Here is a 14,532-nt window from a genome sequence, read left to right as displayed (position 1 = left end):
CAAATCTTAAAATTGAAGCCCCAACTCAACACCCATACCCCAAGCCTCAACTTTCAATTCAAAAAATACCTAGAAAACCTTAAAAAAAACTCAAATATAAGCGAATAAATTATCATTTTAGAGTTTAAGAATAGATCTAGAAGTAGATAGAGACTGAATTTTTTTTTCAAGAAGAATACTTACCATCAATCTTTGAGAAAACACACTACTAGCAATCAACCGTCAATCACATTCAAAGGTAATCACACCAACATTAGAAATTAAGATTTGTGCAATGTAGATTTTTGATATTAATAAAAATCGATTTTCGTTAGACGGAATTGGTGCCAAATACGTTCCAATCCCATAATCTGATCTGATTTCTTCGTAGATCGTAGTCATTTATCCATCCAAGAGTCGATTTTGATTCTTACACCGTAAAATTAGGTGATGACTTTGTAAATCTCACAAAGGGATTTTTCCCAAAAATTCAAAGTGGATCCACCCCCATAGATTGAAGAGCTTTCAAAAACTTGATTGACTTAATTCAAATCCAATTCCCTAAAATTGAAACTATAGCTGTGACTATTTTTAATTCAAAAGATCGACACTACGTGGGTTGGAGTCGTCACCATTTATTTTTAAGAAATGGGTGAGAATGGCCATTGGAAAATTGATTTTATATAAAGCGATGTCTCTTGTATGGATAGGAAACTGGTCTACCTAGAGTTTAGGTAATGGGTTTGATTAGAGAGTGTGAAAGGTGTTAACCACCCTCTTTCTCCACCTTAGGTGGTTAGTCATTTTTTAAAGTAATTAGAAAGAAAAAAAAAATTCGAGAAAATAAGATTTATACTCTTTAAATGCAAATGAATGTTAATTTTAGTCTAGATCATGAGAATCATCTCATTAAGAGAGAATACCTTAATTCATGTCTTTGCCTTATGATCAAAATATTTTGAAGAGTGTACATTCTGATGATCAGGGGCTCATTTTTATGGAAAAAGAGGCCCAAAAATACCTTTAGCCTTAAAACACTTTGAGGTGGTGTACATGTGTGTAAAACCGGTAAGGTTAAATAAAACAAAGATTTTTATAAAGAATTTTAATCCCTACCTTTTTTACCAATCCAAAATCCACTCTATCAAGCGTAACAGAGGGTATTCATCACATCTTAAGAATTTTCTAAGCCAAAATTAAAGAAAGGGAAAAATAGATAATGGAGATAGAAGGGGGAGAGGGGAGTATTAATACACTTATTTGTCCTTAACTCTACCTTATTCTTTTCTTTCTTTATTTTTTGATGTCTTTTGAATCTTCAAAATGAAATCTTCTTAATCTTGAATTTTTCTATAGAAAGGTTGGGGTTGAGAGTTTGGTGGTATAAAGATTTTAGATTGCAAGTTAAGAGGGTAAAAGTGTAGGGATTTGAGGTTGGGAGTTGAGAGGATTTTAGAACGATTGTGAGAGAGATTTTGAGAGGGGGGGGGGGGGGGGGGAGGGTAAGCATGGGGTTTCTCATAGAAATGTGGGAGTGGAGTTTATAGGGTTTTGAAGGACTTTTGGGAGTAAGATGGTCCAAAATAGAAAATGAGAAAATATAACATGGGAGTTGAGAGATTTGATTGTGATTTAAGGTATATAGAGGGTAAGTATAGTAAGAAGGATAAATGAGTTTTTAACCCATATCCATAGGGGTTGTTAAATGTATTTAACAATCCATACCTTAGGTTGTGTGGTGGTTAAGTTAGAAAGACTGTAATTGTTGATTGAAAGAATGGTTAAGGTAAGAGGTTAGATGATTTGATTTTGGGAGAATGAAAGGAATGGTGACATGTGGCAAGGAGGTAAGCACGCTTAGATTTTTGGTGGGTTAGGTAAATTAATTGAGGAGAAGGAGTATAGTGTAGCATGAAGGTGACTTGTGGTGAGATTTTTAAAGAAAGTAATATAGTTAGATTATGACATGTGGTACGGTGGAGGAATAGTTTTTTAGGGTGTTGATGCGGTTTTATGTATTAAATTTGGGAGAGTGAATGAGGTGGTGATATGTGGCAATTTTATGAGAATAAACTTGTGTGCCTTGTTGGACCTTGACATGTGTCAATGGACCTAGATTGAAAGTTTATAATGGAGTTGGATTTGAAATGAAGTGGGACTTTAAAGAATGATATCTGGATGGGCTTTGAATCAGGGTGCATATGAGTTTTGAAATGGCTTTGAGTGAATGGACTTGGACAATGGGTTAGATTTGCCTTGAGATTGAGGTTGAATTGAGAATGTGACTGGGATTTGGCTAAGGATTAGGAAGTTAACTTAGTAAAATTAGTTTAAGGTAGGGTTTGAAAGAGGGGTTAGCTTTTTAGAAGTGGTTTAGGAACGATGAACTTAGAAATGGATATAAGAAGAGTGCATGGATGCAAATGAGAATTTGAAATCAAGTTTCCTATCAGCCCATGGCCCAACTAAAGGTTTTGGGTCATTTTATTATGACAAAAAGGGATCCCTTCTGAAGTAGGCCTGTGCAAATTGGGGGGTCCCCCCCACCAAAAAAAAAAAAAAAACTTACTCTTTCAGATTTTCTCTTCATAGAAAACATTGCCACACATTTAGAAATAATGGTCCTAAATTATAGGACAATTATGTTATTCTACGATGTTTGACACAAAATATCTAACACCACTAAAATATTAAATATTTAGAAAAAACTTAAAAATGCTCCTCCCCACCTGGTACAATTTCTTTACACTTAAACATGAAAGGATAATTATAGTGTTCATTGGTATTATAGACATAAGAATGTTTGTCACCATCAATATTGTGCCATTTGTGTATAAAAAGTGTAAAATTAAGACAAGGTTTCTTAGTTATTTTTGACAATTAGATTCTCAAGTTACAAATAGAAAGAAAAAAAAAACAGAATATCAAAGATTCTTTTTTTCAATTTTTTAATATCTTTTTAAAAAACAAGCATTTATAAAGAGAATAAATATATTTACAGACTGAAGGGACACCTAGTTATATGGACAGAATTTCGATATGATGCCCCTGTAACACGATGGGGGTACCATAGGGATGTTAGAGCTTAAAATTTTATGAACTATAAAAATAAAAAAGGATGTTTTTCAGCATAGGATTTAAGATTAAAATTTGGGAATTAAATGAAAATTTATTTTCAAACTTTTAATTTAGAAAAAAAAAAATATATATATATATATATATATATATATATATATATATATATATATATATATATATATGGCGTTCTATTGACAAAATCCTAGACAACATTCTAGAAAAAGTATTTTGTCTTATATGAGCTAAAAATTTTAGAATGGGCTGAATTTTTGTGAGGATGATCTCTATGATGAGAAAATCATCCTCACAAAAAATTAGCAAATTCAAAAATTTCTAACCCTAGTTTATAAGATGAAAAATCATGAACCATCAAATTTTACCATTAGTTTGTAACCACTTTTCATGGGGTTAGAAATTTCAGAATTGACTGATTTTTTGTGAGGATGATCTACTGACTATGGAGATCATCTTCACAAAAAATCATTCCATTTCAAAACTTTTTAATCATATAAGACAAAACTTTTTCTATAATGTTGGCTAGGATTTTGTCAAAAGAACGCTACCCTACATATATATAGGGTCTTGTTCGGTACCCAACCATTTACCCAACAATTTGCCCAACATGTTTTGTCTTACATGGGTTAGAAGTTTTGGAATAGGTTGATTTTTGGTGAGGATGATCTCTATGGTGAGGAGATCATCCTCACCAAAAATCAGCTCATTCCAAAACTTCTAACCCTATCACAAATGATTACAAAAAATGGACGATCCACGATTTTTCAACTTGTAAACATGGGGTTAGAAGTTTTGGAATGGGCTGATTTTGGTGAGGATGATCTCTATGGTGAGGAGATCATCATCACCAAAAATCAGCCCATTCCAAAACTTCTAACCCCATAAAAAATGGTTTAAAAAAATGGACGGTCCATGATTTTTCAACTTGTAAACATGTGTCTAGAAGTTTTGGAATGAGTTGATTTTTGGTGAGGATGATCTCCTTACCGTAGAGATCATCCTCACGAAAAATCAACCAATTCCAAAATTTATAACCTATGTTTTGAAAAATGTTTTGCCAAAATGTTTGGTGCTGAACATTTCCCATATATATATATGTGGGACATATGTAAAACACAATGGATTTTCAAAATATGGGTTAGAGATTTTGGATTGAGCTGATTTTTTGTGAGGATGATCACTATTATGAGAAGATCATCCTCACAAAAAATCAACTCAATCTGAAATTTCTAAATCTATCAAAAGTGATTTACAAATTTTTGGTAAAATTTGACAAAAAATTGACGATCCACATTCTAAATCACTTTTAATGGGATTAGACATTTTAATTAAAAAATAATTAATATTTTTATGATGTTGGACATTTTATTTTCAACTTCATTAGATAATAAATCAAAAATATTTTTCTTTAACAATTAGTATACAATCCCTATTTCTATTTGAGTCCTTTCAGCATTTCCCTATTTTAAATAGGGTTGAGAATTTATTGTGAAGTTAAAAGGAGTAATTACGTAAGTAGGATTAGGGTTTGAGGTCTACACCATTAAAGTTTCTCGTGATGACAAGTGGGGTCACTAAAGAACTAATCATAGACGACGAATCATCACCGACTTCATCATAAATATCTTCAGATACCGTGTGGAATAGGAATCATGTTTCTTTTGACGCATTTAATGGGCCTTCATTTGCTTTTAATAAATTCACCTAACTCGGCCCAGAGTACAACTTTAGAAGAGTCAATGATATATCAGATAATTACTTCTATTAGGAGTGTGTATCCCAAGGGAAAAATCTATGATTCTTGCACTTTCCACGTCAGGAGAATTACGGGGAGTCTGTGAGTTAGAAAATCAAGACTCTAAAAGTAAAGTCATAGATCTTTTTCGGGATACACTAGTATATGATGCTTTCCTCTTTTTTTTTTTTTTTTTTTTTCCGTGTTTATCTGAAAGACACGCATACTCTCTCTCTCTCTCTCTCTCTCTCTCTCTCTCTCTTGCATCTCAAGAAACAACAATGGATGTCTCTAATCTCTTGTGTGCACCTGTTACAGAAATTGTCAAGAGTTGGATTGGTGATCGTATCGGTTACATTGTTCATTACAAGAGAAATTCTAGAGACCTGAACCAAAAAGTTGAAGAATTAGAAAGGATGAGGAACGACGTAGGGCTTCTGGTGGAAGCAGCTCGGCGAAGAGGAGATACGATCAAACAAGTTGTTGAAGCGTGGCTAGCAAGTGTGGACAACATCCGTCATGACGCAGCGAGGTTGAATGGTGAAGTTGAACAGATCAATAATAGCTGGTTCAAAGGATGGTGTTGTTCTCGTTATGATGTTGGTAAAGAAGCAAATGAGAAGATTGGCACCGTGGAGAAGCTCCTCAATAATGGAAGAAACTTCAGCACTACTATTACTGATGTATCAGTACCTGCACCTCCTCCCAGCAGTAGTAGTAGTACTGGAGATTTTCATGATTTTGAATCCACAAAATCTGCAACGAAGCAAATCATCGAAGCTTTGAAGGATGAGAACGTCAACATCATCGGGGTATGGGGGATGCCAGGGGTGGGGAAGACCACCTTGATCAAAGAAATTGGGAAGAAAGTTGAAAGAGATGAGCTTTTTGATGAGGTTGTGCTTGCAACCGTATCCCAAAACCCAGTCCTGAAAAGGATTCAAGGTGAAATCGCAGAGAAATTGGGGATGAAACTTGAAGAAGATAGTGAAGATGTAAGAGCAGGACGTTTACGTGCGAGACTGAAGAATAAGCGGGTCCTTGTAATCTTGGATGATGTTTGGGAGAGATTGGAATTAGCCGACTTGGGAATCTCTTTCGAAGATCATGACCACAATCGTTGCAGAGTCTTACTCACCACCAGAAGCCGGGATGTATGTAACCATATGGAAGCACACAAAATTATTGAACTTCAAGTACTATCGAAACAAGATTCATGGAATCTGTTTCGACAGAAGGCGGGTAATGTCGTGGACTCTCCTGATTTGCAAACTTTGGCCACGGAGGTTGCTGCTGAATGTGGAGGTTTGCCGTTAGCAATTGTTACAGTTGGAAGGGCATTGCGAGGTAAGAAGCAAAAACTTTTGTGGGATGATGCACTGCGACGACTAAAGAGATCTATCTACCAAGGTATGATGTCACGAGTCTTCGCCTCAGTAAAGTTGAGCTACGATTACTTAGAAACAGAAGAAACCAAAAAATGTTTCTTATATTGTTGTTTCTTCCCTGAAGACTTTGAAATTTCTCGTTCCAAGTTGATGCCATATGTTATGGGAGTTGACTTACTTGAAGATGTCTACACTTTGGAGGAAGCAAAGGCTAGATTGGAAACACTATTCGACACGCTTATAGCTTCATGTTTGTTGGTAAAAGTCCGTGATAATGTGTATGGATTCGTAGTGATGATGCACGATGTTGTTCGCGATGTAGCCCTATCAATTGCTTCTAAAGAAAGCAATTTTGGATTCATTGTAAAAGCTGGCATGGGACTGAGACAGTGGCCACATGAGGAAAATTTGGGGACATGCGGTCGATTGTCACTAATGCGTAACCAAATCATTGAGCTCCCTGATCAACCTCCTGAATGCCAACAGCTGTTGACCTTATCATTGTCAGATAATTCTTCTTTCAAGAAATTCCCTGATAGTTTTTTCAGTAGAATGACATCCCTTGTGACTCTAGATCTAACGTATACTGGAATTTTATCATTACCACCATCATTGTCATGCCTCGTGAACCTTCGGGTACTTTTGCTTCGACGTACTCCATTAGAAGATGTATCTCTAGTAGGAAAATTGAAGAAACTTGAAATGCTTGATCTAAGTGAGACTTCGATACAAAGATTGCCGGAAGAAATGAGGGAATTGACCAATCTAAGGTCGTTGGACTTGTCATACACTAGGCAACTTGAAAGTATTCCACGAGATGTGCTCTCAAACTTGTCTTGCTTAGAGGAATTGAACATGTTTCGAAGCTTTAGAGGGTGGGAGACTATTGAAATGGGAGGTGGAAGTATGGCTAGATTATCTGAGCTATCATCCTTGAACCGCTTGACTACTTTAGGCTTACATGTAGACAATCTTACTTGCTTGTCCGAAGACATTCCCACCTTTTTTGAAAATTTGAAAGATTTTAGTATACATGCTTGTGAGAAAACTGAGGAATGGTATTTTGTTCAACCAGATAGGTCTATGAGCCTCACTACTACATTGGACCCAATATCAAATTGGGTTAAAGTTTTGCTGAAAAGAACGCATAAACTTCGTCTATATCGTTGCAAAGGTCTCAAGAATGTCGTAGAACTTAATGCATGTGGATTTAACAACTTGAAGTATCTTACAATTGCAGAATGTCATGAAATGGATTATCCTATGAGTGTTGTGCAAGGGCCTTCAGAATTTGCATTTAGTGGTTTGGAGGAATTAGTCATTGAAAAGATGGAGTTGGAGGCAATCTGTAATGGAGCACTTCCAAATGGATTCCTTGAAAAGTTAAGAGTCCTAAACATAAAAAAGTGCCGTAAACTAATCCATGTTATCCCTTGCAATTTGCTTTCAAGGCTACAAGATCTGGAAGAACTCCGTGTCAAGTACTGTGATGAATTGAAAGAGATATTTCAGTCAGAGGGGTTTGAGGAAGGGCATGCTATGATCCCTAAATTAAGATGGATGAAATTGATGAATCTACCAAAGCTAACGACCATATTGAAATTCCTTCAGATTCCTACTACTTCAGCCACCAGATTAAGGCAGTCTAATTCTTGTGATGTTTCTACTTCTTTTCCGACACCTCTAATCTACCCAAACCTAACAGAACTAGATATCAGATCCTGTGGCAGCCTAAATTACCTCTTCCCAGTGAAACTAGCTCGAGGTCTCGTGCAACTACAAATTCTTAGAGTGCATGACTGTGATGAGATGGAGGAGATTATTGTAGATGAGGAGGAGGTAGACGAAGAGGAGGACAAGAAGATGTTCCCTCAATTATGGGGTCTATATCTAAAAGGACTACCAAAGCTTTTGAGTTTCTACAAACGGAGGTTACTTTTTGATTGGCCTTCTTTGAAATATCTAAATGCGATCAAGTGTCTGAATTTGAAGAGACTCCCTTTAGGTCTCCAAAGCGCCCCCACATTAAGAAGGATTCTAGGGGAGAATATTGAATGGTTTGAAGGTTTGGAATGGGAAGATCAAAGCATCAAGTCACGCCTACAACCCCTGTTCGAGGAGGTAAACTCTTAATTCCTAGCCATTAATTTGTTTGGCTTTCAATACATTTTAAGTTTAACCACACATATCTCATGAAATCAGAGAATCCGAATTTAAATATATTCATTTGTTTCTAGAATTATTCCATACACCTGAAGAAATAAAATAAAAAATTTAGTGCAAAATAGTCCTATTTGCGTAAATAAGAAAACACTTTCTTTAAAATTTGGAATGAAATTATAAAAAAGAAAATGCCCTTGTCTCATTTTATAAATATTTTGTCGCACCTCTTGATTTATAAATATTGAAATTTCTTTTGGAGGCGGGGACAATTTGATTGGCTGTGGCATTTGAAGTTTTCTCTATAACGAGGTTCGTGGGTCGAAAGAATTTTATTTCATTTCTATAAAAATGAGTAGAATTTAGATTAATGTAGAATTTAAAAATCAAAATTTTGACTCAAACTCGGATGTCCATTGAGTTGACTCAATAGTGACTCATATGAGCCAAATAAAAATATATTGGAGTTAAAAATGTTAAAAATATTTGTACTTTCTCTGGAACTACAAGGACTGTTTCTACAAACGGAGGTTACTTTTTTATTGGCCTTCCTTGAAATATCTAATTGTGGTGAAGTGTGAGAATTTGAAGAGACTCCCTTTAGGTGTCCTAAGCGCCCCCACATTAAGTTCTATTTTTGGGGAGAATAGTGAATGGTTTAAAGGTTTGGAATGGGAAGATCAAAGCATCAAGTCACGTCTACAACATTCAAGACAGTAAACTCCTTATTCCTACTATTGTTTTGCTTAATTTCAACATTCTTAATTTAAAGTTAGTGCATATTGTTCATACATATATTAAAATCACACATATCCCCATTAGAATTCAAAATATTGACTCAACTCGGATGTCCATTGAGTTGACTCAATAATGACTCATATGAGCCAAATAAAAATATATTGGAGTTAAAAATGTTAAAAAAATATATATATTTTTTAGTATTTTCAATAGAATAAAAATGTTTATATATTGCTTTCCACGAAAATGTTATTAATATCTGAATAACTCGATCAAGTTCTTGACTTGACTCAGTGCAGTTTTTGTTCTATATTTTCAGAAGCAATGATGTTTCATTCATTCTTGCTGCCTACTGGTGCGTTGGGGAGATGACGAACAAACAATGTGGTTGAACAAAGCCTCAAGCTCTATAAACTATAAGGGAAGTGCCATCTCATTGAATCCGATTCAACAGAGCTCTCTCAAATACTATGTCTACGATGTGGTCCACGTCTGGCATGAAAGAAACCAGTATGGCCAAACATGCTTCAAGTTCTAATGGTTCTTCTATATCATAATAAATCAAAGCTCTCTAGTATTGAAAAAAAGGACTTTTATGAGAGACTTATTGTCTTTTTCATCATCTCAATTCATGTAACTTTTATTACAATATTTATCTTCATTTAAAAAGAAAACTTTTTTCTTTTCTTAGAAATTATTAGATTATTCAGTGCCACTCCCAATTCTCCCCTCCAACACATATCATGTGGATCAATGCATAAACATGTTCTAAATCTAATCATTCGTATAGATTATATTAGTCAATGTCCATTATTGTTACAATAGTTTTTATCTAAAGTCTTTGATTTGAGTTTCAACCAATTAAATTAGAAAAATATCCTTCTATAGAATTTATGATTGCAACCTTATGATTAAAATGGTCTATTGCTACTAATCTAATGATTTAATAGGTGAAAAAACCACCTGAATGTTTGGTCTCATTCCATCATCACCCATACTGTTCGAGATAATTTGGTGCCATCCACATTCATCGTAGTTCACACCATTGCTGACCCAGATTGAGAAGTCCATGGCTATCCATCCTTGTGCAGAGTATAAAGTCGCGCCTATAACTGTAAAGTCCTAATTCCTAATCCCTAATCCTTTTGTTTGGCTTTCAACACTCTTAAGTTAAAGTTAGTGCATTGTTCATACATATCAAAATCACATATCATCAAAATTCATTTATGGGCTAGTTTTAGAATTCGAAAACTCAACTCGGATGTCTAATCAGTCTTCTTTGCCCAATCAAAGGTACTCAGTAATTAGTGCCCATTTTCTTGTTTGGATTTTATTATGTAACCATTTGTGTTTTACAATAAGAGATTGGCTCCTATTGTACAAAACAATAAAAACCCCTACTATTGTTTAATTGGTGGTTCTATGACCTGACAGTGCACAATGAAAATCTTAAAAATGTCGTGATGCACCAACATCTTGTCCATGTTTATTTCATGTAGTGTCTTACCTTTTCTTCTTGCAGGTTAGTTTTAATTGAATTACTTTTCCCTTTTTTTGTTGTTAGTTAAACACGTGGTCCGGTAAAAATTTGATGCAAACACAAGCAGTTGAGCCGTAAAGTGGGGTCTTTAACCTTTCTGATGTCAAGGTGGAAGGTCATTGCCGACTGGCTTGCAGAAACAATATCCTTGCTCTCCAGCATTATCCTTCTTGTCCCTGGTTCGACCATTATCCTTCAAATTGACATTCTGGTGCACAAAAAATATTGCGGAGTACGAAGTTCTAATTCTTGGTCTCGAACTCGCATCATGAATGAATGACTAAAGCTAGCTCATCATGTCGTTTCACTCAAGCAACTTTGATTTTGGGGAATTACATATGCAAACTGGAATGCCACTTGTTATTGTTATAACTCAGTACTTCAACTCATGATTTGTCACATGATGTAAATATTATCGATAGATAATGGGGTATTTGTAATCACTTGCTTTAGTTCTTCATTGTTGGAGTTAGGTGATGAATGAGATCAACTCTCACAATCAGTGGTACAATATTTTAATTTTTCCAAGCCGAATAATTTGTGGATGATAATTTCTTGGACACCACCATAGCTGTGATCTAAGCAATGGTAGTAATGTTGAGAGGTGGTGATGAAGACGATGCCAGGGATGAAACGTTGTGAAGAAAACGAATTACCACTTAGAATGTGATATGATCTAATACCATTAAGAATTGTAATATAGAGTTGAGTCTCATTCTTTCAATTAGAATGGAGAGACTCTTATGATTTTGTTATATAGTAGTTTACACCATGTTTACAACAGAAGAAGGGAAACAAACAACCAAGAGTCCCTCAAAGCAGAAAGAGTTCTTGATTCATATTGGCTATCCCTTACCTTTCTTTACCGATAAATATAAATGGTTCACTAACCATTACAAAATGTAGTTAGCCTTGCTCAAACCACCAGTTTGATCCGATGTCTAAACACTTTTTGTGATATTTTTACAAAAATCATTGAATTTTTCCAAATATTCACCATACAAGGGATTAGTCGATTAAATCAGTGAAATATTTCGCTATACCATCATCCTCAACCTTCATTCTTCTACTTTTCAAATCTCCTTGAACATTATTTTTATGGGAAGATAGCTCATAAAGGGTTGATTTTCTTAATTAATAATGTGACATTTTTTGAGATCGCTGGTCGGTCAAATGTTTCACGTTTCAGGCTTCTTTATATATTTGAACATGACAAAATGCCCATTGCCTACAAAATGTTGGACATCGTTATGTTAAAAGCCCATCGAACCCTCTCTAAAATGTATGAAGCTGCATGTTATGATGCAACACATTTTCTTGCCACCCAACTCTCTATTCCAACGGAAGATAATATACTCATGTCAATAAACATGCCCTGTTTATTCTGTTATGCTTTACCAATAGAGATATTTACGAAAACATGACCAACTTTTGACGAATTTACAATTCCAGCTCTTTGTTCATTTTAATTACCAAAATGTGAACGGCTACAATATCGGAGGTTTGAAAGTTACAATTTAGCAGTTTTAAAGTAACAATCTCGCAGGTATGAAGTGACTATCTCATAGTTTTCACTAATTTTAACGAATTCGTCATTATAGAAACCAGCGAGATTTCATACATTCATGTTTTGGTAATTAAATGAACAATTAGCCGGAATCATAAATTTTTTAAATTCGGCTCATAAAATGGTAATTTACCCGGGCTTGATAGAGCTGGTTCAATATCATCAAATACTAAAATTGGTACCTAGAGAGAAAAGTGTTAATGGTTTTGATACCATGGCCCTACTTGGCATTCTGCAAATCATTTGCAAACACAATTAATTTTATTGGTGCTTGGTTACACAATGCAAATGATTTGCATTGCAAAAAAAATGCATAATCACCTAAATTCTTAAGAAATTTCAGCAAATGATTTGCGGCACAAAATATATCGAAAATCATTTGCAAAATTATTTGACTCCAACCTATGCATATCGAAATTACTAAAATACTTCTTATCATGAAAGTTAATCAAATTTTAAAATGCCCTCGGTACTTGACACAACAAATATGCTCATACATTTATGAAAATACCCTTCCTAAGATGCATTAAATTTCATATTGAAATTATAAAATACCCCTCATCAAAGAAACTTTTAAAATATGCTCATACATTTTCTAGCTCAGGCTCAAATCATTTTCCATATAACCCAACCTAGGCTCGCCCGTCAATTGGGTTGAGTTCGGGTTAGCTCGCCCAAGTTGCAACCTTGGATCTCTCTCTCTCTCTATCTTCTCTATGCATTCACTATTGAACTCAATGGTTTCAATATAAATAGAATTATGAACTCAAAGAACTCCAAACAAATTGTTGAGTTATCACTACGTCATATTGCGGTTTTTGCGACGCCATAATTGCGCTAAAAACGACTGCTTAAGGTTGTCGTTAATTGCGACAGTTTTAATCTGTCGTTTAACCGTCGTTTCTACGGAAGAAGTAAAAGTTGGCGTGCCAATAGCCATTCTAAAAGAGAGAGAAAAACGACTCTGTCTCTGCGATCTCTCGTTCACTCTCTCTCTCTCTCTCGTCCTCGACTCTCTGTCTCTCGTCCTCAGTCTCGCTCTCTCGTTCTCTCACACTCTATGTATGTATCTGTCTCTCGCACGCACTCTCTCTCCACAGTATTCCAAATCTAGGGTTTGTGGATCCTTTTCCTTTCGTCGAATCCTTGTTGGAAATCTAGCTTTGAAGATCCCCATTACTTCGAAACCTCCTCGATCTAGCGTTCACCCTTCAAGTTCTCCATGTTTTTGCAAGATCAAACTCAAGAACTTTCCTTATCAAACGGTTACAATCCCTTGATTCATCCGGAGACTCAGATCCTTGATGGTTAAGTGCAAACCCTATCTACAAGTTTCCAATTAAGCAAAACCGATTTGGAAAAGCTTGTAGCGAAATCGATCTTTGCTTGTAAACCTTGTTTGAAGATATCGATCTATATAGGCCGAAGAGGGACAACTTGTGGTGCAAATTCTGGGAGACTGTTGGGAAGTCATATATGACTTCTATTCTTGATCGGTGACTTTGGACTATGTTGTGGATAAACACAGGGGTCAAACTCCTCACTAAGCTCACGGGGTTTGACTTGTGGGGGCAATGCCCCCTGGGCCAAAATATAATGACCGTTTTCTATTAGAGGTCCTTAACAATTTTACCCTCGGGAGTGATATATATATATATAGGGAAATGTTCAGCACCAAACATTTTGGCAAAACATTGGTTAGAAGTTTTGGAATGGGCTGATTTTTTGTGAGGATGATCTATAAGGTGAGGAGATCATCAACACCAAAAATCAGCCCATTCCAAAACTTTTAACCCCATCAAAAATGGTTTACAAAAAATGGATGGTCCACGATTTTTCAACTTGTAAACATGGGGCTAGAAGTTTTGGAATGGGCTGATTTTTGGTGAGGATGATCTCCTCACCATAGAGATCATCCTCACAAAAAATGAGTCCATTCCAAAACTTTTAACCCATCTAGGCCAAAATGGTTAGCTAAAATGTTGGCCAAAACGTTTGGTACTGAACGGGACCCATATATATATATATATATATGGGTCGGGTTCCGTATAACCCTATTACGACTCACATTGTGACACACTGTTTTGTCTTATATGGGCAAAAATGTTTGGAATGGGCTGATTTTTTGTGAGGATGATCTCTATGGTGAGGAGATCATCCTTGCCAAAAATCAGCTCATTATGAAACTTCTAGCCCCATGTTTACAAGTTGAAAAATTTTAGACCGTCCAATTTTTGTAAATCAATTTTGATGGGGTTAGAAGTTTTGGAATGGGCTGATTTTTGTCAGGATGATCCCCTCATCACAGAGATCATCCTCACAAAAAATCAGT

General features: G+C 35.5%; 1 protein-coding gene across 4 annotated transcripts; it reads left to right on the top strand.

Moving 5' to 3' along the window:
* The first annotated feature begins 5,049 nt into the window (after window positions 1-5,049).
* LOC147394158 (putative disease resistance protein At4g27220) lies at window positions 5,050-11,443 on the top strand. Of its 4 annotated transcripts, XR_015181392.1 has the most exons (4): window positions 5,050-8,316; window positions 9,393-9,603; window positions 10,044-10,207; window positions 10,658-11,442. XR_015181392.1 is itself a non-coding variant. In XM_086453666.1 (2 exons), exons 1-2 carry the CDS (start codon window positions 5,089-5,091, stop codon window positions 9,419-9,421), a joined length of 3,237 nt encoding a protein of 1,078 aa, XP_086309792.1. In that variant the 5' UTR covers window positions 5,050-5,088; the 3' UTR covers window positions 9,422-9,605. The 4 variants fall into 4 exon arrangements, 2 of the variants coding, with proteins under 2 accessions (XP_086309792.1, XP_086309791.1); XR_015181393.1 differs by lacking the exon at window positions 10,044-10,207 and having other exon boundaries at window positions 10,658-11,443; XM_086453666.1 differs by lacking the exons at window positions 10,044-10,207; window positions 10,658-11,442 and having other exon boundaries at window positions 9,413-9,605.
* Window positions 11,444-14,532: the final 3,089 nt, after the last annotated feature.

This window comes from Akebia trifoliata, chromosome 9, assembly GCF_017979445.1.
Source record: "Akebia trifoliata isolate Shusen 1 chromosome 9, ASM1797944v1, whole genome shotgun sequence".
Classification (NCBI taxonomy): domain Eukaryota; kingdom Viridiplantae; phylum Streptophyta; class Magnoliopsida; order Ranunculales; family Lardizabalaceae; genus Akebia; species Akebia trifoliata.
This window is presented reverse-complemented; position numbering and strand designations above follow the sequence as displayed.

Coding starts and splice junctions, on each gene's coding strand:
- LOC147394158 (XM_086453665.1), top strand. CDS start 5,089: ATGGATGTCTCTAATCTCTTGTGTGCACCTGTTACAGAAATTGTCAAG. Junction 8,317..9,392: donor TACAACCCCTGTTCGAGGAG/GTAAACTCTTAA, acceptor GACTCAGTGCAG/TTTTTGTTCTATATTTTCAG.